The sequence below is a fragment of the Branchiostoma belcheri genome, unplaced genomic scaffold (genome assembly GCF_001625305.1).
Source record: "Branchiostoma belcheri isolate BF01 breed outbred unplaced genomic scaffold, Haploidv18h27 scaffold14, whole genome shotgun sequence".
Lineage (NCBI taxonomy): Eukaryota > Metazoa > Chordata > Leptocardii > Amphioxiformes > Branchiostomatidae > Branchiostoma > Branchiostoma belcheri.
The window spans coordinates 4,382,674-4,409,757 of record NW_017802824.1 but is presented as its reverse complement, the minus strand read 5'-3'; the positions used below and the strand labels follow the sequence as shown (position 1 = coordinate 4,409,757).

Here is a 27,084-nt window from a genome sequence, read left to right as displayed (position 1 = left end):
CAAGAAATATTATAAGAAAAGAAATTAGGTAAGCGTCTTCTTTCTAATTTTGTTATCATTGGGGGTAAAATCACAAGCATTATATCCCCAGGCATTTTTTTGCAATGAATTCAATCAATCATTGGCACTGTTTATTCAGTCCAGAGCTTATTTACCACAAGGACTAATACAGCTAGATTAATAGTCATTGCACGTACTCGTTTCGAACTAAGTCCTGCTCAGCGATTAACTTGTCTGCTGATGTGAGGTATCGTCATTATTGTAATTTGTTCCACGGCGGTAGTTATGGGTGTCCCCGACTTCGTAAGGCCATGTTGATTTGATTATATGGATGACACCCGCGCGTGCATGAATTTTCGTCCGTTTAAAAAAACGTTTTGAACCATACTGTAAATCGTACAAAGCAGTTGCAAAATTAGCAAATATATACCATAAGTTGCAACAAAAAAAATATTGGAAAACGATACTAAAGTCGTAGGATGCCAGAACCAAACAAAAAGACGAGAATTTGAAGACTAGATTATTCGCCATACCATACTCTGTGTCATTTCAACCTTCATAACCAAGTAGATTTCATAATGAAAGCTTTTTTTGCCAAACTCTTTTTTAGTCGCACGCTCGCGTCAGTTTTGGTGCTTCCAGATAATTTCATCCATATAATCAAATCAACATGGCCTAATCAGAGAACCGGAGAACTAAGACTATACCCCAGGCCGGGTACCGCTAGTAACAGTTCGGTATCGATAACTAACAGTTCATGTCTACTGGATGAATTTTCCTATCTGCTTCAATATGAAAGACTGGCTTAGTGTTCCTGTCATCAAGGAAGTATGAAGATTAAGATAAAAACTGATACGTAGCAATTGATCCTCCTTTCCTCGTGAAACCTTAGTTATTAGCATGGTTTAATCTGACAGTGATGATGAATAGAGGGAGATGAGATTTATTAGGTTTTAGACGAAGAGTATTAAAATTACAGGTTATCTTAGCTCCCGGTCACGCTAAATCAATTTCAGCTTTATACGTCTAGGATAACCCGAGGAAGGACATATACTTGGGACAAATAAAGAGCCTGCTCACTATCATTCAAAATTGGCAATAATACTTCAAAAGTCTTATCTAAGTTTGCAAGTTTCCCGAGGCATATACTTACAAATCCACTTGTTGAAGTGGGGTCTATCAAATGTAGTTTTAGGTATTAGAGTATCGACTCTAAGCCAATCTATTTATACATGATGTGTGTATGATATTACACTGTACTATGGTGGATGTCCTGGAGGACCTTAAATCCAATTTGCCCCGCACTGTGTAATCTCAACATCAATCTTTCTTTCATTATCAGAGAGGAAATCTCCACACACGAATATTGTACGGCTACAAACATTTGATAAGAAGTAGTGCACATTGAACAAAAACTGTCGATGTAATCTTAACCCCACTCATTTATATTCATTTGTAATAAAGTCACATACTCGTTTTGCATGAGGTAGTAGAAAACATCGAAGCTTGCAAAATTTGAGCACGATTGAAGAAAACTGATTTACGGTTGGTCCTGTTGTCTAGAACGTTAACTTGTTTTAGTAGTGAAGAGATAAAATGGCGATCAATACCTAATTAGTTTTGGTGGTGCTTGACGGAAAAGCTAGTCACGGTGATCAGTGAACATGAACCAATACCTGTGAATTAATTTATTACGTTATTCTCCTCATAAAATCATGGTGGTAGAAAAACCTCCATGATAAAACATAGTCTTCTTTTTTATTTCATGACGTTGAATTACGCTTTCTTGTAGCTGAATGATCAGATAACTCTCTAAATTAAAGGGTAGGGTAAATTTTTAAAAATATTCACAGTGCCTCTGGGTATAGTTGAATGGTAATCATGTGTGCAATTCTTCACATACATAGTCAATCATAATATGCAGCGTATTCTAAATTACCCGGAATTGCAAACTTACAAGGATGCATTTTGTTCAGCCTGCATGCAATATACTCAACGCAATGTCATTGAACCTAAGACGTTCTAAGCCGTGTTCAACACGTATGAATTAGAATCTGCTTTTATCTTTCAAAGACACCTTATCACGCCATAGCACGCTGACGCAACATGCTGCAATGCGGCTTAAATGAGGTTAGGAAAGTGGATCAGTGTAAATGGCATCACCAAGGTCGTCATAGATTGAGGCGGAAACTAATGACAGCATGGAAAGTTGTGAGATATGACTGTAGGCAGTCCATAAGCTGGCATTCTATGAGAGGATGCAATCGCAGAAAATATTCTGATGCCAGGCGCTGTCTAAGATTTATTGCTCTGGAGTCGGGCCAAGGTATGTCAATGCCTCAGATCTAGACAGTTTAGTATGAAAAATACGCTTCCTAGGACTAAACGACAATTGACCTTTATCCTTAGATCATGATGTATAGAGATAATAGAAGGTCGCACTCAACGTTGTCCGTAGAGGGTCCAACGCTGGATGCAGGGAATATGGTGACAAATTATAGGATTTTTCTGAAGACCTTTCGGGTCAGGAAATGATAATTTGGTCTCCTGTAGTTGAGCTACGCAATGTTTACCCATAGTCTCTACAGCATAAATGATAATTTACTGAGTGAATTTCTTTAAAATTTAGAAAAAAATCTTTATGATAGATTTCATCCAGATTTCAACACAGAACTCAGAGAAAACTTTTTTTTTTTCATTTCATAGGTTCAGGTTATAACACAGGTGTCAAACTGCTAGAACTCAAACCAAGAAATGATTAGAAACACATTAGTATTACCATGTGTAGACGTTTTGGGACGAAGGTCATAAAGTTGCACAGCGATTCTTTCGACCCCATCACAGGCAATATATTGTGGTGAACAGGTAAAATGGAAAAGTTGTCTATCATGGGAAGATTTTCAAAAAATGCTCACGTTTCTCTGGAATCTTACACCTACGACACTCTACACCAGATAGCGATTTCTGTAATGCTATAGGCAGATTAAAAACGAGATTACCCTCGGAATATTGACCTTTGCTACATCCAGGGCAAGTCTTCTGTAATTACGGACTGACATTAGCCGATGGCTTTGCTAAAAGTTTTCTTTGCACAAACTAATCTGGTATGTCGCATTCATGTCTGAACGAAAGTATATCGCATCACTGCAACAATCCTTAAAAGCAGTGCACAGCATGCAGAATTGATGCCTCTGCGGAAGAGCCCGTATCATGTACCACTTTATTGCTATTCAGGGCATCGCGTATTGGGTTTGGCCTCGTGTTCCAATGAATATTGGCTTACAATGGCCTTGTCTACAAGAAGCACGATTCCAGACCCTACAGTTTTCCATTTTCCTACGTCACAGTTCTACCTCAGAAAATTGGAAATGACTGAAACAGAATTGAACATGTAACGTGTTTTCCAATTATAGGAGTTGAGAACACTAAAACCAAAATTAGAGAAACATAATGCAATAAAGTGCCAAAAATGACTTAGCATTAATATCATTTTTCTAGACTAAGTTTAGACAACAAATTTGTCTTACATTGGAAAGAAAGCTCATTTGGGTTGGTAAAATCCATAGTTATTGAGTTGAAGCTTGTTCAAACACAAAGAAATAACTGAAGTCCGGAGAGTGACCAGAGAGTGCATCATTCATCTGACGAAGATTGACGAGTTCGACCGAAAATTTATGGTGAGTTATTTCTCTATGTCAAAACAAGCTTGAACTCTATAAACATTTGTCTTACCTTATATCATTCATCATTGAGCCCATTTTAGTCACTTCAGTGCTTCAGCCGAACAGGTTTGGTAGTTTTACCACCTTCTGGCAATCGTGGCAATATGTGTTTTTACAGTTACCAATAAAGTTATTGACAAAAATATCATTCATTGCCTTCCATCCGTGAGTTATACTTGTCATTTGAACAAACATTCATGCCCAGCTCACGGGTCCTATTCTAAATGTAAAATAGACGTCTAGACGTTAACCAGCACCTTGTAAATAATAGTCATTGGCTCTTGGAGCCTCAAATTAGAATTATTGATTTTAACCTTGCGCCATGTATAACCCCATTTGTACTTGACCTGGCAGGTGGGCAAAAGAAGCCGTCACCCAAATACAACTATTGTGTTTATGTTTTTCTTGATATTCAATTTTTTTCTTGATATTCAATTATTACAATATCTATTTTTATCTTGTATTTCAATACCAATACCAATATGTTATTTGCTCATTGGTTTATTGGCAAATAGATTTGTAAAGGATACATTTATACTTTTTCTCTGCCACGCCCAAATATTATTACTCCGCACAGCATGTTGCAAATGTGGGAGATGCTTGAGAATTAGAGAAATTGCCAATGCTTACGTGTATATTCTAGGGAGGGCATTTGGTGAATGATGAAGAAAAATCCGTGTACAGACGGCAAATTTCCTTGTGAACAGATTGTCACCCAATTACAACCACTGTGTTAATGTTTTTCTTGATATTCATTGTTTTCTTTATATTCAATTATTACATTATCTATTTTTATCTTATTTTCTTATTTTTTATCTTATAATCCCGTGAGCAAAATACCGACTATTTGCTCACGAGACTATTGGCAAATAGATTTGTAAAGATACTTTTCTCTGCCACGCCCAAATATTAATAAATATTATTACTCCGTACAGCATGTTACAAATGTGGAAGAACTTGAGAAGTAGATTGCCAATGCTTACATGTATATTCTAGGGAGGGTATTTGGTGAATCCGAGTGCTTTTTCAATGTTTAGGCAATCACTCACTCACTCACTATGAAGAAAAATCCGTGCACAGACGGCAAATTTCCTTGTGAACAGATTGTCACCCAATTACAACCATTTTTTTTGTTTTTCTTGATATTCAATTTTATCTTGATTTCCAATTGTTAAATATCTTTTTAATCCTAATTTCAATACATAGATGGTATTTGCTCGTGGGTTTGTTGGCAAATAGATTTGTAAAGAATGCATTTACACTTTTCTCTGCCACGCCCAAATATTATTACTCCGCACAGCATGTTACAAATGAGGAAGAACTTGAGAAGTAGATTGCCGATGCTTACATGTATATTCTAGGGAGGGTATTTGGTGAATCCAAGCGCTTTTTCAATGTTTAGGCAATGATGAAGAAAAATCCGTGCACAGACGGCAAATTGCCTTGTGAACAGATTGTTTCTCTATAGAATACCATATCTTACGTCATGGAAGGTGCTGCCTGCTGCATGCAGCAGAGACAGATGTCGTTAGCGTTACCCCCTGAGGCCAGAGGTTACAAGGGATCGAAATCCCAGCTCTAACGTCTCGTAATCATGTTTTAGAGATACAGAAAAAGGTCAAACCTATTGATTCATGACCGCTGGGTTCAATGGGAGCTTCTGATTCCTGCGTGCTTCCCTATAGCTGAGCATCAGGTTCCTATGGGAATAATCTATCATCACTAACAAAGAGCTTTGTCAGCGTTCTTCAGGCCCGTGTGGTAACGGAATAAGCAGATGCAATAAAAAAAGCTTGTATATCTTAATATTATTCTCGTTTCCTGCCATATGTTTTGATTCCCGTTTCCCTTGTTAAACACGAATGTATTTAGAATAGTTATAAAGGTGATTTTTTTCCACTTGATTACGTCTGCCACATACAGGGTGTGGTATGATCTTTTACTGCATTAAGACCGTTTGGCATATACGTGTAAGGAAAAAACAGGCTTTATTTATTTATTAAGTTTTACCACGTACAATATGCACTGTGGATGGCATGGCGAAACAGGTGTTTCTGACATGAAACACCTTTTCAAAGCCGCCATACCAATAAAATGACAAAACAATACAAAAAGTAATCAAATCACATAATACAATTAGAGAAACAGATAAATAAACTTAGAACTACAAGGCAAGTGAACTTATTTACATTATTTACAGCAGTAATGTCACAGTTAGCGCGGTCTTGTGGCCAGGCATGTAGCGCAGCCACAAGATAACTGCCACGTACAGGGTTGCTCTAAACTGTAAGTTTGGCAAAATCTCTTATACATAAATGCGGAGAGTTTCCTTTTAAAGGCAACTACATCAGTTAGGCTTGGATATTAATTTTACATCACGACGAAACAATTGATACAATCATATACATATAAATATTATCAAGAAGAAATGGAAAAATAAAAATCAAAGTATCAGTTAATTGGTCAACTTCGAAACCACTGTAGTATTCTGTAGAGGCCAACCATTGCAAGGTTATATCACGCAATGGCAAGCCCGAACGTGCAGGTAATTCGTAACAGGTCAGAGAGGAAGTCATGTGAAAACCACCTATCACATTTTCTGTGGAATGCAATTTGTTAGCCCCGTATCTGACCTGACATTATTTCCATAAAACGTCCCTGCATGCTATGCTCAAGTCCGCTTAGAATCACATTAAGTCAAGAGATAATGGGTCGTAGCATAACCTCTTCACATCAATGGTGCTTCGAAGTATGCTCTCAAGAGCTACACAGAAAAGCCGAATCGAGGATTGTTGAAAAAAGATAAAAGCTGGCCTTGTGCTTTAAAAGGTACGTGATGCATACTCGGATTGGGGGTTCTTTCCTATTATATAGTACGGTTGTTACAAGAATTACCACTCGAGAGAAACCACCACTGGCGAAGTCATCTTCTATTCGCATATCAAAGTCACACCGTAAGTCAATTGCTGTACCTTCACCATACCCTTCCGGGATAAGGATTGACACTTGACTACTGTGATACGCAGATAGCCTACATTAAGCGCGAACAGATCCATTTAATACGAAAGGTTTGGCACAAGCCTACAGGTAATACGAACCCTCTGAACGCATAAAACTCAGGAAGCAATTCGACCACGGTCCATAGAGAAATCATTCCAGGGGATTCGCCAGGCATGTGGCTCACCTGTTTTACATTAGCGGAGATTAAAAGGCATGATACAATCTCGGGTAATAGCCTATCTTTTGACCCTTTGATCCTGAGTAGGTGTCAAGTACAGCCATGTGCAAAATGTTGGAATGAGATGTCACCTTCTGGAATGATTCCGTATTAAGTCGGCTATATGCACGATTGCCTTGGAATTTGTAGTAAATAACTTGCCAGTGATCTGTACATAACTGCAACGTGGTAGGGTGCACTTTTACATTTTTCTTCCCTTATTTCTTCTTGCGTAGATACGAATGGCATAGACGTTCGTGAACTAAAGTGGGCCATGTCACTACCGTGAGCATGCTATTTTACTACTATTTTGTCAACACCTATATGAAAGGGCACATAAAAGTCACATCCATCGTTACAATACAACCGACCCAATTTATATCGACTGGCTTACGTGCAGCCGTTGTTTATTAGATCAGACCCTGCTGACAATGTACCGCGACGACATACCTCCTGCAGGGCGCAATATTGAGGGAGTTATTGAAAAGAATATTCATTCTATCATTGACTGTAGGACGATCGGCTTGTTGCAGGGGTACAAAATGACATGTATGGATACTGTGGTTTCAAATTCTCTGTCGTGTCGTTGAAATTTCAAAGCATGGTAAAACGTGTAACTTTTACGTATCGCATCGTAAAACAAATGATTTCTTTTGTTCCCCCCAAAGCACCAATTTAAAAAAAAAGTTTCTCGCAATAAACATTTGGACTGATAACAATACATTTTACAACTTTAGAATATACATTTTTTTTTTGCTTTTGGAAATCACGAATACATGAAAAACATCTCTCTAACGAACCTTTGATTTAGTAGCTATATTTGGCTACTGTACCCAGAGAATCAATACCAGATGTATTAAGCTGCGTGTGTGGATAATTAGGAGTGGCAAGAGACTCTACATATGCAATTTGTAAAGATATCAACAGCCTCTAATGCTTGCCTTATTGAATTCCACAGCAATCAAAAACTACTTCAAGGAGCCATATACAGCTGTAACAAATACCAAAAGACCCATAATGTTCAACGTGTTGCGTTAGCATCCCTCGCTTCTGGGCCAAGAGTTAGGGCTGCATTAGCAAGGGGCTATCTACCAAAAAATACGAGACGTCTTATTGCACTTAGCATGGCAAACAATTAGTGGCATTCGGCGGCAACTTTTGTTCCTAAGTATGCCATCATGGCACGGAATGGGGAGACAGGAGATTATCACTAATGGAGACAAACTATTTTATATGGACAAAGATCGATGTCGCCCTACTTTGCGGCACCTCTTCTTCAACATTAGCGCTCGTGTGATGGATCATCTGGGAAATGATTTTGAACCATTTGTCTTGGTATTAGCACGCCTTCTGGGACGGTCTTATGACCAGGACTTACATTTGTTTGATCTACTGGGACACTATTACGTGGGATTTATGTTTTCCCAAAGTCACAAGAACACTTGACATTCATTCTGAATCTAGTAACGTCTGTAAGGCATGGAAAAACCAGCCGAGAACATTTCTCAGGAAATGCGAGGTTTAATCTTGGTTTCCCCGCAGCCCCTTCTAATGCAACATGAGTGCACATAAAAAATAACAAAGTAATTTATAACGCACTGCATTTAGTATTAGTACGCACGCACAGTCGTGCATGAACGATTTACAATGCGGCCTTATGTTTGACTGTACTTTGAAGTTAATGCATCTTCGGAGAGTGCTGCTAAGTACACCATTGATCCGAAATCCCAAGATATATAGATACAGGCTAAAGAGAACTGACAAGATTGGCTACCAACAGGATGTTCAGCCATTCTTCGACCTTTCACAGAATGTGCAACGTTACACCTGACGACATTAAAGGCTTACATATTGACAGTTTCTGTTCAAATGTGAAGACGACACAATATGTTACAGTAGTAGCAATAACCTCTTACCTTTCAGCACCATGGTCAGGTAGAATACCAGCAGCATGTCACCGCTAGAGTCAGCCATTTTATGACGTTCCTTTGGGCGAGGATCTGTAGTCAAGCGCGTCCAATCGCTAGAATGCCGGGGCGACTGGATGTGTTCGGCATATGATGGCTTGCGTTTTTAAGCAGGTTATAAAACGTCGGCAATGTTCGTGAAAACACAATAACGTGTCCTGATTGGACCCTGTGGTCCGTGGAAATGCAGTAGGCGTAATCGAGTTAGGTGCGTCAAAATCGGATAATCAGATTATTTTATCATGATTATTTACTACTTTTATTTCCCAATCTTTTAATATATGGAAAACGGTTTATGATACACTAGCAGGAATTATTTCTTGAAAAAAATATATGTATCTCATTAAAACGCATACATTACCATGAAATATGGTTCTACAGAAAGCGTCACTCATGAGCTCGACATATCGACAATGAAAGCACCGATGAGTTGCCGAATGTCACAAAGGTATTAAACATATCAGAAAAAGGATAGTCCTCCGGATTTAACTTGATTATCACCTTGGAATGTCACCCTGGCTGGGGAATGATTTTGTGTCAATCACCTGTAGATCCCGCCCCCCGCCGGATTACGATCTGTCATTTCCCGCTCCCGTGAGAGCAGGCCATCGGGAAATTCCACGTTGGACTGCAATTTGTGTAATGCGGTGATAGATTAATACGAAGATCACCCCTGAAATAGCGACCCCGTAGGACAAGTATTGGAAGCCGTATAAATCGAAGCTACTGCCGGCTTTGAAGTTCGAAGTCTTAGTACTTGATTTATACACTTAAAAGTATTTTCTTGTTGATAAAGTGAGATTAAAGATTTGGGCCAGAGCTGCCTCATTCATCTGTCAAGGTCTTAAAGAAATAATTTATTTATTTTTTATTTCAGGCACTTGGCCCATATGACATACACACAGGAATATAAGGACTGAGTAGCTAAAATACTTCCATCTAACTAACTTAAAAAGACAAGATAAGACAAAATAAGAAAACCCACTCCTAGTACTGCTTAGTAGAGTTGATGACATGTGGGTCGAAAGCATACAAAATGTATCTACATCTATCTACATGCATTATTTTAAAAATTAAAACCGTCAAGGCATAAAACCTTGAATAATGGGATTTCTTTTCATGCTTATTATAGCATCAACGCTGTAAGTGAGTGCAAGGTTTTTAATTCTGTTTACTTTAGGATTAACCAGTGGGTGGAGAGTACATGGGTTTTATTGAGGTGCACAATTAATTCACATAAAAATTCATATTCAAAGATGAATGAATTAACATGAATGCAATTGAGATGGGTAAATTAAATACAATCATAGTCACCATTACCAACCTTCAATTACGGACTATCCACATATGTCCAAGATATACAACATGTTTAGAAAGTCTTACTACTAACTATGCTATCTGACGCCTACGAAAGTTCTACAAGCCGACAGACTGGATCGATATTGCCGGCAAGACATATAGCGTATGTCACTTCTAAAGAAACTCACAAACGTACCGAAGTTCAGTGTTATTGCAGTATGGATTCTTTTGAAGTTCATTACTTCAGGCTTTGTTCAGTAGGGCATATCCAAGATACCACAGCTTATCAGACAGCCAATACACCTTACGCGTACAAGGCGGGGATAACAAGAGACGTGATACGGGTGAATAACTGTACTTTTTGAAGTATATCTCATTCCCAGCCGAATGTCCAATTCCCCTTCCTTTCCGGTTTATTTCCCTATGCACCGTCTGGGAGCCGACAACCATTAACAACAAACTCTGGATCCTGACAGTACCAAAAAATTGGACCTGAAGAGTGTATTGATTTTTGTGTATTACTAAGGAGGTAGTGGTGATGTTATTAATCCTTCAGCCAATCTTGTGCTTAGTTTTCCACGGTATTTTTTTTCTAATTTTCTTGAGATTAGCTTTTTGTTTATCTAGGGAATTTGTTTAATCATATCTTAGTAACATAGTCTATATTGTTATCCGCAAGCTAGTTTCAAGCAAATAAGGAGTATCGATCCTATATGGATGTTCTATTATTAGCAGTGCAAACTGAAATATTATACATGTAGGTTTTGTCTATCTAGAATACGCAAATGGTAAACTACGTTAACTATGAGTAACGAGCTAAGCGAAGGCTCAGGGTAATTTATAACATACTTCAAAGGGTTTGCTTGATAATGATCAAAGGATTGATAGCTTTGTTAGTAGACCTCTGATTTGAACATACATAAGTATTTAGAAGGTGACGCCTGACTTAAGCCTTGCTTAGCTGATAGTCGTGATTGCGCCGCATACATGATTCATGTTGTTGAAGTATTTGGTGTTTCTTTATATCGACGATAGATATATTGTCACAATTGCTTCTGCGTGTGTGGCCACCCGTGAAGAAGTGCTATAGAAATTTATATGTAGTGTGTGACTTCGTACTATTTTTTGGTAGTTCTATACTCTCATAAACTAAGGCACAGATCTGGATTTCCAATACGTTAGCGTCATCAAAGACAAGCAGTTGAATCCATACCACCAGTGCTGAGTAAGAAAAGAACTTAAGTCGAACGGGGTGTATAAGACTTATAAAACCTTTGTTAAACATTTTGTGTGTAATTAAAGAAACTTCGTATATTTATTTATATCATATCAAAAACTACCATACATATAAGTAGTAAATGTCAAGTTGATCGACAATGAAGTACAATGAAGTATGGTAATACAGTTGTGTGCATCTGAAACTCATCCAAGTCATCTACAGCAGTCATCTTGGATCAGGCATGTCACCTGCCGTAATTCGACGGCAATGCAGTGTTGTAGTGTGTCAAATGAGACGATGGCCATTCCTTTCTTTCATCTTTATACAGTCCCTATGAACTAGGGGGCTAATTTACGCTATAACACTTATATAATGTGTTGTGCCAACGGAATAGTCACTTGTGTGACTTAATAGTTATGATCCTACAAACGACATATATATACATGCAATGGCGGCTTTGTGCAACTAAGGTGTGCATTCTTGAGCATCACCATGTGAAGGTCTTAGAACGACCCCGTGCGACATCAATCAGAACTACAAAAATATATGTGTCAACTAAAATATAAGATATGTATTTTTAGCCACATCAACTGGAGACATTTACGATACTTGGGAGTTGATTTTATTGAGTTTTTCTTTCTTTAATGGACATCCATTCCTTTTTGATAGAGCTGATACAATCGTACGTTGGAATATGTTCTTGCTTTATAGAATTTACATCGTACCATATAGATTTTCCTTCAAGTATGGCAGTTGTCGAGATAATGGTATCATACGTATACAGTGGTATCAGAGGACATCCATCTTCTTCAGCAGCCCTCATGACTTGCTTCAACTGTTGAAACTAAGTTTAAACCAAGTTTAAACCAAGTTATATTCCAGAAACAGGAAACTATATTTGATGTACACATTTTTAATATGATTTCATACATAATAACTGCATCAGAGTAACCTGCAAAATTACGAATCTTGTCATCATTCCTATATTAAACAGGTTTCTTATCGGTTTTCAAAGAGCTGTGAATTGAAAATGAAAGTAAAAGACAACGTGTATAGAAAGATATAGTTAAAACCTATAGATCCTGTCCCGAAGTTTCAATGTCGTCAGCATCTGCGGTTACTAAAATCTTTTTTTGGTTGTCTAGCCCTTCTACACGGGCTTTGTTGGATACAAATGTCTTCCTCGTAAAATTGGTCCTTCTCGTTGCTGGAATAGTCGATTTTCCGTTCCACATCACCTGGCAGTTTGAAAACAAATCGTTAGATGCATGACATTGCAGTCAATACTGTTATAAGGTTTTTACTGAACCCGATGAAGGTCTAAATACAAAGCATTGCAACATCCTAAAATAGCTGACTTACATGGTATCATATCTTATCTTTAAGGCTATAATTGACGTTTCCTGATGTTCTCATTAGCTAGGAAGATAATTGCATTGGATCTAATGTCATTAAACTATGGCCCTTTTAATATGTACGTATGAAAATGAATTCAATATCAGTTTGCCAGGTGTGATTTCATAGCAGAAAGGGTATGAATATAATATTATGGTTAAACAATTCTTATTGTTAGACCTTAAAGTTTGCTTCCAACTTACTTGAATGTAGAAGGTCAATCGGATATGTGTTCCTATCCCGTCTAGACGGGGAGCTGTGTATCGTTGTTTTCTCAAAGTGCTGCAACTCTATCGCAGACCTCTTAGTCGGCGATCCGTTTTTCTTTCTGTTAGGAATGGTATCAGTTATATGAACGTTCATTTCTACCTAGACATTTTTATTACAGATATGATGCAATATGCCATTAGCACATACATGTAAGCCATAAGCCATATAAATGTTTATTTTCATATAATTCAGGGCTTCTATTAAAAATTACAGTCGTTAGGTTGAACATAGACTCACTTTTTATTCGCGGAACCTCTTGTTATGCAGTAAGCCAGAGACTCTGATTTTGCAGATTTTTCTAGAGACATAGATAAAAATATGTCTTATCAGCTGTACGGGTTTAAAGAAATTATTCCCAAGATAATAAAAGATGATGCTCACTCACATACAGTCTATATGTATAGTTTATGCATGATGATATTTTGGACCCTATATTGACTGATGGAAAACAGTAAAGCACTTGCAGTATTGGTTTTCGTATCGCAAGACAGCACTCCGTCACATGTCAAAATTTAAGACTAACATTTGCTTTTACATATCTCATGTTGTTGGATATTACCTTGTTGTTAACGAAACGTTCGTAAAAGGTACTTACTTTCCTTCCTATCACGTCGTATCCACCCCCTCCTGATACTCAGAGTGATGATTGCAGCAATGGCAAGAAGCATCCCTACTGCTGCCGAGCCGGCAATCACCCCAACAACAGCTATGCGAGAAACTTCAACAAAGCAAATTTGAAATATTGCTTCATGTGCAAACTTTATACAAAGTAAGAAATAGGACTATTTATACTATCATGAAAGTTCATCTGTGTTGGTATTTTCATGTTTAGAGGTAAAACGTTTGGTCCAACCAAAAATAAAGTTCTCTCACTCTGGTCTTCCTCAGTAGACTGACAAAGTGAAGCTTGTCACGAGGCTTCTTTGAAGTGTGACGTCATTACTGGGTCAAAGGTATCTGGTAGACGATGTCTAGGTAAGAGAATTTGTTTGTGTTGGACCAAAAGTTTTAACTCTTTACCATAAAACTATTTATATTTGTCAGAAATATCTTATGCTTATGATAAAGAATAATTTCTGAAATATGCAGCACAATACCATCACAGAGCTTACCTGAAACCGTAACTCTAAACTCTCTCAGGTCCGAGCCGTACTTGTTGGCCGCCTTGCACATGTATGTTCCTGCGTGGGCCTTAGTTGCAGACGATATGGTCAACTCGCTCTGTACATTATCACTGAAGACGGTTTTAACATCTATGTCGCCTTTAGTTTTATCATTGAAGTCTCTCTCACCGCTGCGCCCTCTCCATAACCATGAGACGTCGTCAGGAATCGGATCGGCTTGTATGATACACACAAGGCTGACGGTCTCGCCTCGCGTCACAGAAACTGTAGAAGAGACGTTCAGGACTTCCGGTCTACCTTGGATGGAAACAGATTGTCACATTCACGAAATGTGATCATCATATAATGGAACGTTATGACGACTTTGATTTATTGACATGCTTTTGTTTTGACGCATAGGGTTTTGTCCACCTTTTGTTGCTTGACTAAATGTTGTTATGTCTTGCCCAGTGCAAATATATATATGCTGGGCCTCATTGAAAAACAGCTTCTACAAACTGAATGGGCTACCCATCAGTTTTATGATGAAATAAAGAAATATCGAGCAGTTTGGTTCATATACAACCTACGAAGGATCCATAAACGTGAGGGATTTATCTGGAGATGGAAGTGTATTAAATGTGACTGCAGAATGCTACGAAAATATGGTTTTGAAACTGTAATGAGCTGACAGTACCTATGACGTTGATGAATGTGTTTCTGCTCACTTCTTTGAAGCCCTTACTGTTGGCGACGCATTCATAAGCCCCTTCGTTGGCATACCGTATCTCGGGAAACAGTAGTGGGTTGTCGAAGAACATCCTGGTGTCAATCCGCCTCCACCTGACCCGGGGTTTCGGGTTCCCTTCTGCTTGGCACTTCAGTGAGAACCCGGACTGTCCATACATGACCGTTGTCTCCTCATCAAATATCGATTTGATGAGAGGTGGGTCTAGACAATGGTAAAATAATATCAAAATTCCAATAACACTCTCCAAATTTATTATTCTATTTATGATGTTTCAAATATCGTTCCATATTTTATTTTATTTTGCTAACAGCCTGGCTTGGCATCAAAAAGGTAAACATATATCTATATTTCATCATATTTCTATCGTGGTTTGCGGTAACGCCAGTTCGATGGCAGCACTGTTCCAACCGATATATGACCTTATTTGGCGTAATGGGTACTTGTTATTTTTGCAAGGTGAGACAAAATCTATACGAAAATAAGCCTGTCATCGATGAGTTATGAAAACACCCCCGCATATAGCGCCTCAAATTGTGATGTCTGACAAAAAACAGGCGAAATTGCTATCCAAATAAGGACAAACATAAGGAAATCCTTCACACATGTAGTATTGTGATAAATCACAGGAAGTGCCTTACATCTGACATCCAATGCCATGGTCCCGAAACCGTCCGGTTTGACTCCATTCCGCGCTGTGCACTGGTAGGTGCCCAGGTCGAAGCTGGTCACATTTGTCAAAGTAAGGACACTTCCTCTGCGGTATAGACATATTGATCTCAAGTTCAAAACGAAACGTGCATGTAATTCATTTCAGAAAGAGGGGATGGTAGACACTATACGCGATGAAATTGCTGACTCTTTCACCCTGTCTTTATTTGATATATGAAGAAGCTTTTGGGATATTCTCAACTGGTACCAATCAATAGGTTATATCCTTTATTTGACTTTTGTGTCAACTCATAAATCTCGTGTTGTCAGGTTTGTTGGAAGCAATTATCTTACCTAGCATATAGCCAATGTAATGAATGTACCTCCAGTCTACTTTTACCTCCAGTCTATTTCATAACTGTAATGGCAATATTACCTCCCTAGAGGTCCCTGGGGTAAGCTGTCCCCGAGTCTCCACCAGGTCAATGATGCTTTGGGATTGCCGTCAACTTCACAGCTCAGGTTGGCTGACTGTCCTTCAGCCACGACAACTGACATCTTCGGAACCTTGACGACTGGGGGATCTGTGGCGGAATATAAACTCCTTAATACACTAGGCAGGGAATATTAGTATAGAAACCTATCGCGCATAAAGAACTCTACAACGTAAATAAATTTGACTATAAAATACTCACATATCTACAGATATACTGCCGTTTTTCGTATAGGACTGTTCAGCCATAGCCAAAGCTGCAGGGCTGTTATCAATTAGGATTTTACTATGGTTAATATTGACTGAAGGAGGCTATATACATGTACAATGCACATCTAATAATAATAATAATAATAATAATAATAATAATAATAATAATAAAGCTGCCATGTCATGCAGAAAAACAATAAATAAAAACATATCATTTGTTCCCTTTTAGAAAGACTAAGAAATTGTCGCGCAAATGAAAGAGGCAAGGTCTTTGATGAATTTTTGCCCAGGAATATTAATAATGATGCCATTAGTAAACATACGTCAACTGCCAAAAGGGTACTGAGCATATTTGTACCAGTGCACTTTTGCACTCTTCATGTCTGTTTTACATGTAGACCTATATTTTACATCGTTATATGATGAATAAACTATTCCGTGCCTAGACTAAACAAAATCCTCACCGGCGGGTCTTTAGTAAACCAACATATATTACATTTCGTTAAAGGAACACAGTATTTCGTCGGTACGTATGTACATAATTGTAGAATCACGTAGATGGTTTCTAACTAGCTTTGCAAACGCGAGACAGCACATAGAATACACTACCAAAAATGCTTTTTCTTGTTTTTCTTATTTTCTCATGGGAAGAAAATTTTTCTTTGGGGGAGAATAATAAGAAAAAAATAAGAAAAAAATAAATTTTCTGTATACCTACGTTCTTGCACCAAGAACAATTTTCTCATTTTTCTTGAGTGGAGATAATTTGTCTAAAATAGGCTTCTTTAAATCTTGATTTTTCTTTGGTGAAGAAATATTTCTAGAGGAGATTCTAACTTACAAGATTAGAATTCTTGTAATCTTGAAATTTCTTAAGTAAAGACAATATTTCTAGGGAAGATTCTAAGTTACAAGATTAAAATTCTTTTAATCTTAAATTTCCCTCAGACTAAGTTAAATTTTCTTATTTAATCTCCATGGAAGATTTCTTTCTTACCTGACATCAAAGTGGTTAGATTTAAGATTTTTTTTTCTGAGAATGATATACACAAAAAAATTGTATTTTTCTTGTTTTTCTTAGCAATGTTTAAGAATATACAAGAATTTGGTTCTTGTCTTTCTTGGGAAACACTGATTGGAAAAGCAAGAAATTTAATTATCTAAATCTATTATTAGAATAAAGCTCTGCTTAGTGTTTCTTTCTTAAAGTTTCTTGTTTTTCTTGACTAGAAAGCTTAAGAAAGATCATTCTTGTTTTTCTTGGCAACATTTAAGAAAATACAAGAATTAAGTTCTCATCTTTCTTGACAAATACTGATGATAAGAAAAAAAAACAGAAAGTCTGATATAGAATTGATTTTGATTAGGCTGAAGATATGGCTAGTATTATATTCTTGATTTTCTTCCGTAGAAAGTTTAAGAAAGGCCATTCTTGTTTTTCTTAGCAACATTTAAGAAAATACCAGAAAGTTTAAGAAAGATGATTCTTATTTTGCCTGGTAATGTTCAAGATGATGTAAGAACTTTTTTTCTAGTTTTTTCTTGTCATGTGACCTTTTCTGAACCCCTGATTGGTTGATTCAAATCCCAGAATGCAGTTAGGGGGTTTTGAAAATAAGTCAGATGTGGGAGCCGCGCTGGTTACTTATTTTTGTCAGTTACTGACTCATGTCAGATTTGAAGTCAAAATGAAATCAAAAAGGACCTTGTGTACATGTGAAGCAATAGTGATCGTGGTCAGCTTGCTGAAGAAACCAACTTTGCAACAGAAAAAGCATGAAACCAAACAGATTGAAGGTAAGTGCACCCCCCTCCCCACCTATAAGATCTGTTGACATTGTTTTTAGACTTCATAGCTCAGATATTGTTACAACGCCATTGGGGTTGATTTCAAAGTCAAATCATATATCTCTGGTGTATTGTATAGTAAAGTTTATTACAGTGCTTTCTAATATAATTTTAAATTGTTTACTCCAAGTAATAAAAATAGTATTTTAGCATCCTCTTTTGACTTGTTGCCTTCAGTACACGCATGCAAACTAACACAGGTCTTTCCTGTTGTTTTCAGGTGTCCAAAGGGTGTGACTTTGCCAATTCTATAATGCGAAAACTTCAGTTTTTGCTGAATATGTTTCTGATCAGAATGTGATACGATCTGTATTCTGAAATCATAATGGCTTGTTAGTTACATCCTATAATATTTTGAAAGCTACTGTTAAACTGTTTCCATTCCAAGAATGTTGATGGACTGATATTTTTAATTAGATACATTGTACAAAAATCAATGTGAAAATAAAATCTCTATACTGTCCAAATGCTTTTCAAAATAACATTTAGTTGCTATACATTATTGTCCGTTTTCTATTTAGGTAGCACTATATACATTGTATTTCTTTTCTTGTGGGCAGAATGGTTTTCTTGCTACAAGAACAGAGTCAGCTCTTATTTCAAGAAATCTTTTCTTGTGTACAGAATGGTTTTCTTGCTACAAGAACAGTTAGCTCTTCGTTCAAGAAATCTCTTCTTGTGGGCAGAATGGTTTTCTTGCTACAAGCACAGTTAGCTCTTAGTTCAAGAAATATTTTCTTCTGTACAGAATGGTTTTCTTGCCACAAGAACAGTTAGATGTTAGTTCAAGAAGTCTTTTCATGTGGGCAGAATGGTTTTCTTACTACAAGAACAGTTAGATCTTCGTTCAAGAAATCTTTCCTTGCAAGGAGAATGGTTTTCTTGCCACAAGAAGAGTTAGATAATAGTTCAAGAAATCTTTTCTTGTGTACAGAATGATTTTCTTGCAATAAGAAGAGTTAGATCTTAGTTCAAGAAATCTCTTCTTGTGGGCAGAATGGTTTTCTTGCTACAAGAACAGTTAGCTCTTAGTTCAAGAAATCTTTTCTTGTGGGGAAAATATTTTTCTTGCTACAAGAAGAGTTAGATCTTAGTTCAAGAAATCTCTTCTTGTGGGCAGAATGGTTTTCTTGCTACAAGAACAGTTAGCTCTTAGTTCAAGAAATCTTTTCTTGTGGGGAGAATATTTTTCTTGCTACAAGAAGAGTTAGATCTTCGTTCAGAATGGTTTTCTAGAAAACTTAGAAATTCTTACTGCAAGAATAATAGTCTAAGGATATTTAGTTCAAGATATATAAGAAAAGAAATCTTACCACAAGAAAAATATGCTAAAATGCAGTTTCTTGAAATTCTTGTCTCATGGACAAGATTTTTTTCTTGGGTGAAGAATAATTTTCTCAGTGGAAGAAAATTGTTCTTCTCTGAAGAAAAACAAGATTGGCATTTTTGGTAGTGTAGGGGATTTGATTTATTCCCGTGTTCACGAATTGGGTCTGAATTACATGTAGGTTTAGAATTGACCACTTGTAGCTGCCATAGACTATAGGAGATGAAGTTGGTTTTCCATCCCTATCATTTCGATTGAAGGTGCAGTAATGCTGCTTTTGATAGCAGGACTATTTGGGGGTTTGTCTTAACCTTTCTTTATTTTTTGTGATTACACATTATGGCTAGGAAGCAAACAGCTATGAGACTATGGTACATCATGAAGGTTAAACCGGTACTTACACTTCACTTGAATTGTCACTGACGTGACTTGAGGGTCGGCAATGCCAGGGAATCCCTGGTCAGATTCACAACTGAAGTTGGCTCGGTTGTCCCATTTGGTTAGGAACGAGATGACCAGGTCTAGGGATATCCTTCTGGCATTCTCCTCTATCATGGCTTCACGTGGGAGGTCTAACAGTTGTGTGCCGTTATACCAGGCCAGGGCAGGCAGAGGGTCGCCTCCTTCCGAGCGGCAGGAGAGAATGAGGCTTTTGCCGGCTGCGCGAGGAGACAGGTCACCGAGCACGACCGGCGGAGAGGGCGGGGGGACTATGGAACATGGGAAGAGACATAGAGACATCACGCCTTTCAGTTCCAGATTTCAGGTAGAATGAGGATCATTATATACTTCTATCATGAAAGGTAATCTTGGTTGGTTGTTTCATGTTTAAAGTTAAAACTTTTGATCTAACACAATGAAGTTCTCTTACTTAGAGCTTTCGACCAGTCACTCTGGTCTTCCTCAGTATAGACGGACCCAGTGTTGACTGCACACTTCAAAGAAGTCACGTGACAAGCCTCACTGGGTCAGTCTACTGAGGAAGACCAGAGTGACTGGTCGAAAGCTCTAGATGTGAGAACTTTATTGTGTTGGATCAAAAGTTTTAACTTTAAACAGGGTCATCATATGCTTGATCTATCAATCTCTATATGCTAATAGTACTTCTATTGGTAGGGTGAAATAAAGAAGGTGATTGGAATTTGTACCCCAATGCCTGCGTTTTATATACGAGAAGTACACTGTTGTAAACTTGTGCTCTGAAAACGGCTGTACCAAAATTATCCTTAACGTCAAGAGCTAAAGAGATTGCCTTTTGTATTTTATAATTCTGCCACAACTATCCCTGGACATGCATCCAAAGGGTTCATGTATAATTTCCTTACAAATATATTCCAATCCCGCTGACTCAGCACAACCACCCACTCGGCTGCCCCTTTTCAATTGTAAAATCCACCTCTGCTCTCAGCGGAAGACAATAAAGTCTATGTTGGAATTCAAGACATGCCGTATTGCGGCAAGGTGCTTCCACCTGATCCACCAGTAGTCACGGTAAACCAATATTTCTTCATTACGACTGTTCGGGGATTTCTAAGTAACGCTAAGAATCAAAAGCTAAGCGTTGTTACCGCTTATGATGGAAAGGTTTATCTTTACGTTCAAGGACATCATGACTTATCGCTTTAGCTCAATACCCTAAAGTTATGAGACGTGACTGGAGGTGAAAACTTCAAATATTTCAAATATCGAATAAGGCAAAAGTTGGCGTCAAAAAGTTGAGGTATACTTGACCGCCGCTTTGTATCTGCGCCAATGTTCAAAGTTTGTCACGACCAACTTTGTAAGATTTGGAAAACCTTGTCTAATTCATAATAAGGTCATGATAAAAACAGGTATCATGACCTTAATGCAAATGTCTCTTGTATCATCAAAATGTAAAGATAGTGTTCTTGTAATTAGATTTCCGTATGTTGGTTTAAAATATATAAAATTACACAATAATTAATTTTAATGATGATTGATGAATGAACTCTAGATGTTTTTTTGCAGATGATGTACCATGAATGGAACATTTCCATAATTTTATTGTCATAGGTCAGATTCTGTTATAATTCATATTTTAATTTGCCTAAAGAAAATAAAACAAAAATGAGTTTTAAATTCCTACATTCTGTTCAAACTTATACTACTAGCAAACTTAGTGATACCAATTGCAATTCTGAATAAACCACCTTGGCGACAATCCATCTAGCTAATTTGTATGTGGTCCAATGTTTCTTTGTCCTTGACGTCCAGCCGACACGAGGGAGCTAACGTATCAACGCAGAACAGGAAGTCGTAAAATTGCTTTGGGATTGCAACATTTCCTGTGAGGGGAGTAAAACCCACCAAGTACTGTAGCCGCTTTTAATCTTCCTACAACAAGGGCCAATTTTTATTGATTTTATGTGCGCGGCCTTTAGGCGTGGAAATTCTCCTGCAGTAGGAATAACACAGAGTCTCACAGGCACGGAGCGTTATTGGACTGTGTAAGTTTAAAAAAAAGGAACAACTTTCTACCTGAAGCACTTTTACCAAACGGCTGGCAAGGGTGTCATTTTACTGGGCAAACTTTGCACTTCAAAGGGAACCTACGTGACACAAGGCGCCATGTAATGACTGTACTTCTGACATATGCTGAGATTTAGCCACGGGGTGATGAAATACTGACATCTATCTGTGTGTTAAGGTTATGAAAAGCTATCAAAGAAACAAAAACTCACCGATGACAGTCAACTTTGCATCCCTGGTGTCGGTGAGTGAGAACACCCCGCACCGGTAGTTTCCGGCATCGGCCGGCTGAGCGTTCGTCACCCGCAGGTTAAACTCCTCGCTACGGTTATTACCGACGATGGAGAATCGGGGGAATTCGGGATCCACGACGCTCCCCGAGGACACGTGGAACGGCTTGCCGTCGGGTTCGGAAGGATTGTACTTGTGCCAGTTGACGACGTCACTTGCAGAGAGACCGCTGAATGCGCAGTTCATGGTGACGTTGTGTCCAACCAACACGGCAGCGGATTCCGGATACACCCGGTAAAGAGCCGACTCCGCCATTGCTATTCACAAAGATATGAACATCAAACATCATGAATATGGAAATCAATTGTTTGTATGTAATTGATGTGAGAGATAACATCCAGGCGAAAGTCGTTTTGAGATTGTGTTATTGGGCTTTGTAATGGGGATTAAATTTTCAATCAAGGAAATAGCATCATGGTAATAGTCAAATAGCAATCCAGCATCCAGTAAGAATTGTTTTAGGACGTTCCTCATAAGTTAACTTTGGAGTATGTCTTGGAATCATAAGACGTTATGAAGAAAACATTTCTTGATACTACATGCTGCCTTCTTGAACACTATATGGCTTATGTGCGTCACTGACATTCATAAAAAAAAAGAAGTTCGAAAATTTAGTCGACAGTTTTTACTGCCTGGGATTTTAAATGGCGTATCGGACAGGCGAATTACAGGGAAATGTTATCTCTGATGCCTGGTGTACAGAATGGGGAGAAACGACCTTTTATTGGACTCGATGGCTGAAGATAACATCACTTCCTCTGGGATACTCTCATGCGGAAATCCAGGATAAAGGAATATCCGATCGACTGCCGTAAAACAACCATTATTGCTACGATTTTGCAATTCACAAAAGCTGAACCAATGAGCTTCAGCAACGTCCTTAGCCTTTCTAGAGAATCTTAAGTGTGTATTTTTTCTTTAGAGGCTATTTCGGGACTGTCTAATGGTAGACTGATAGTTGTGTCTGCACCAGCAGCTTAGTGGATGTGGGTGATACCTTAAAACCATAAAATACGGAAAATCGGTATTGAGACAGTTCTTCGCTAATGAGCCTTTTTATCTCGACGGCTATACTGCCTGGAGAGTGACTGCTTTAAACTGAAAGGCGGATAGTCAATACGATTCTCCTAATCACTGTTGCTTTAGTCAATAGGAATATGTGTGCTGAATTTAAAGAGCGAAGGAGTCTGCTCCTAAAAACACTGGAATCTTTGAATTTTTAGTTGATAAGGGACCGTTTAATGACGTGCTAATTGTGCGTGTTTGTGGTGATTACGAAAGAAACGACAAATTTCAATAAATTTGCAAAGTGGAAATCTATAAACAAGTTCAAAAGAGTTCAAACATGCGGCGTTGGGAGATCATAAAAAAGGTTTATATCTTGTTGGCTAGCTACGTATAAAATATAGTTACTATATAGTTGGTATTGTATTATTGAGTGGCCTTCATGGTACTGGCAGTGGCATATACACGATTGCTGTGATGATTGGGAGTGTCTGTCCGATAGATTCCAAACAAATGGGGGGGTAATTAAGGAGGCTTCGGGAGAGATTTCTCCCACCTGAGCTTCGAGAAAACGCAATAATGTTTCTGCACGCTGCGAGGCCCAAGATAGTCCGAGAACAGCCAAACGTAATTGGGAAACAACATCGCGAACAGCTCACAGATTGCTTCCAAAGTAGCAGTACTTTAACAATTAAGCCCAAGCCTGTCATTTGGCTGGCGTCATGCTCTGTGATCTATTCCCGTGAATATTGATGGCTTCAATAATACTCAGTGCTCACTATAATGAGCCAATATATCTTCAGACAAGTATTGAGTAGCAGTGATTGATCTGCTTACAAATACAGCAGATCAGGATGTATGAATACAGTCAACGTAGCTTGGAAACTCATACTTCAATGTCCAACTCAACTCACTCGTTGAAGAGCTATACATCTCAATGCGATTTCCACATTAACCTAAATTGAAAAATCACAGATACGCAGCATAGAAGCATGATGGTTATTTGTGATGGCAGTGCTCAAATATCCCTAGCTTCTAGAATATTGATAGCGTTCAGCAAACAATTGTGCCAGGTCGCCAGTTCACCCAGACTATTCAACTCCTGTCAATGTCCACTGACGTTCACAAGTAACGATGGTGATCTATTATATCTCAGGAGCTATTGTGTCGAAAGGTCGTGTCTAATGGGTAATACAGGTGTCAAAGCAGTGTATGGTCACATATAAAGGATGGGCACTTCACGCAACTTACGACATGTTAAGTTGCCTTCAAAATATTCCAACTGACCCAAATGTGACGGAGAATTTATTTCCCTGTGACGAAATGGCGTGGAAAATGCCTTTTACGCCGGCAGCTAATAACCTTTCCCGGAAAAATGTGTCCAGGCGTAATGATGATGTGTTGACAAATGACATGCCCTCAATGAGGCGGAATTGGATTCGTCTCCCCCTTTTGAAGATCTCCTAACGTCTCTTTGCCATTGATTCCTGTAACAAGGACTATTCTGTCTAGTCCTATCTTCGCTGATACTCCCATTGTCACGGGTGTGATAACTCAGCAGACAGTTCCCAAAGGGACTATTAGCCGGAGCAAGACTTGTACCCGAAATGAAGCAGGTCGCTGCCATTTCATCCGTCTCACTCTTATGTAGTGTGACGTGACGCATGGCAGCAATTTAATCAGGAGAGATAGCGTGAAGATTCGCCCTTTGTAAAACAACTCCTAACACGTCCCGGAAAATGCGTCTAAAGACGGTGATACGATAGCGAAAACATGGTAAATCTCAGGAACCTGAATTCACGCTTGCTAGCAGATAAGTCTTTTGTTCAGAGACGTGTGGGGATTTCAGGGCGCATTTATTATATTTTCGACGTGATGACTGTTGGATAGAGATATTCCAGCAACTTGTTTATCTTGATGGTGCTATTGTTATCATATATGTATGGATTGATTAAGGTGGTTATGTTTGATACATAGATTATTCCCTGCCTTGCACGCCTGAATGCTTAGATAATACTGAAAAGTTTCACAATAAAAAATACATTAAAAAAAGATAAACTGACCGTTTCTGTAGGATGTTAAAAGCTAAAGAGGTATACTACGCACAGATAACATCGGATGGTATTATACAATTACCCCCTTCTGGTTTCCCCTATTTCTCTGCTGCATAAGGTACCGGACAGTTAGAAGAGTAACAAAATCTTACCTATGAGTGCAAAGCACAGAATCCATGGGGAAAACGACGAGAACGTCCCCGACGCATCAGCCATCTTGAAAGCTCGCAGTGCAGTGGCTGTAGAGACCTCTCTCACGTCAGCCTCCGAACCGTTCACGCTCGGTCTTCCAATTCTTCAACATTACACATCAATGATCCTGCAAGAAAAGAGACAGGTAGAGCCTATCCCTTTCCATTTGGTGCGTTACAAAAATCGATGGAAGCCAGCTCTTGCGAGCATGGTACCTTCCCCTGATGCTGTCTGACAGGACTTTCCTCGGGGAGTAGTAATACTGTCTGTGCTCTGGCTGTGCAGAGAGATCTTATCACGAATCATTTATATTCAAATATCAGATTATTATTTCCTATACATAATTTGGAATCTTGGAAGAAGTATAAATCACACAATCTATATCTACAAAAGGATGATCATAGCCTCCCGGAGTATATTCGTGGCTCATTGATAATCTAAGTTTGCGAAGATTAGAAATCTGCACCGCGGCTTCTTTTCACCTGCAGCAAGTTCCCGTCAGGTTAACTGCAGAAAATGACTAAAAGATTGATGGTGGACAACGGAAAAAAGTATTAAGTTTGATTTTTCAAAGGATATTCCTTTTTTTTCATGTGACCGTATAAAAAGATACGTGAGTCCAATCACGTATTCTTTATCGTTATATGATATGTTATTTTTGCCATCATTGGTCGTTAAAGTTACAACCATGTTATCAGACATGTGCAGACGCTGTCAATGTCGTTATTGGCGCTCTCTTCTGACAAGGTCTGATCATAAAGACACTGCTCAATTAAAATCGTCTGCAGGGTCTTTGTGTCCGGTGTCCTTCTGCTCAATAACTGTTTATAGGGGGTATGGCAGTTTCCTGTTACGGCAATGCGTCAGTGACAATGGTGCCACTATTGGTGGTGATGCTTTGGGTTACAGTCTTAAACTCTGTATCGTTGCTTTTAAGGACTTTGTAGATAACACAAAATAGCTTCCAATGTCCGGTCTTGTAGAGCCTTTTATGATTCGAGTTCACTGTGAGCATATCCTGATAACGGTATGAACTCGTGTTTCTGGAGGCGTGGTAAACTATGTTAGTTCCAGTGCTAAAACAAAACATTATTCTTTTGCAGCTCATTTCCTAAACATTCTCATGTGGTCACAAAGCATCTTCAATGACCTCTTGGAGCACCTGAAGCCACCACATAACGCTACTTTATGGCTCATAAACACTAATTTTCACTATCCCCGACTGAAATGCGCATTTTGCATCATTAAATAAATACAAGAAAGATCCCGTTTGATCAAACTATTCAGTGTTTTTAAAGATGTTTCAACCATATCGAGATAAAGAGAAGGGCATCATGAGCAATGTCCATTTTGAGTATCAATTTGCTGTGCTAAAATCACTCATTACCAGTTCGATAACTCTGTGCACTTTCATAACAAAAACGACCAAAATGAGTATCCTATGCATGCATCGAGAACGTACTAGATTTACAGTCATTAGCACAATGCAACAGGTTAAGGCCCACGGAACTGGTTTTCGATTGAAGTACAAATAGCCTTTTGAATCTTTTAGCATGGTAACAATCTCGGCGTGCACGATTCAA

General features: G+C 38.4%; 1 protein-coding gene and 1 pseudogene across 1 annotated transcript; both read right to left on the bottom strand.

Moving 5' to 3' along the window:
* The window catches only part of LOC109464573, a 37,863-nt pseudogene extending 28,950 nt beyond the window's left edge, over positions 1-8,913 (bottom strand).
* Positions 8,914-12,517: 3,604 nt separating this feature from the next.
* Positions 12,518-25,613, bottom strand: LOC109464589 (kin of IRRE-like protein 1). The gene is given in 10 exon segments (XM_019761595.1): positions 12,518-12,662; positions 13,023-13,147; positions 13,327-13,387; positions 13,685-13,795; positions 14,202-14,510; positions 14,890-15,144; positions 19,871-20,179; positions 22,172-22,507; positions 25,462-25,543; positions 25,545-25,613. Coding segments are annotated over 10 exon segments (1,791 nt in total). The 3' UTR covers positions 12,518-12,528.
* Between the last annotated feature and the right edge of the window lie 1,471 nt (positions 25,614-27,084).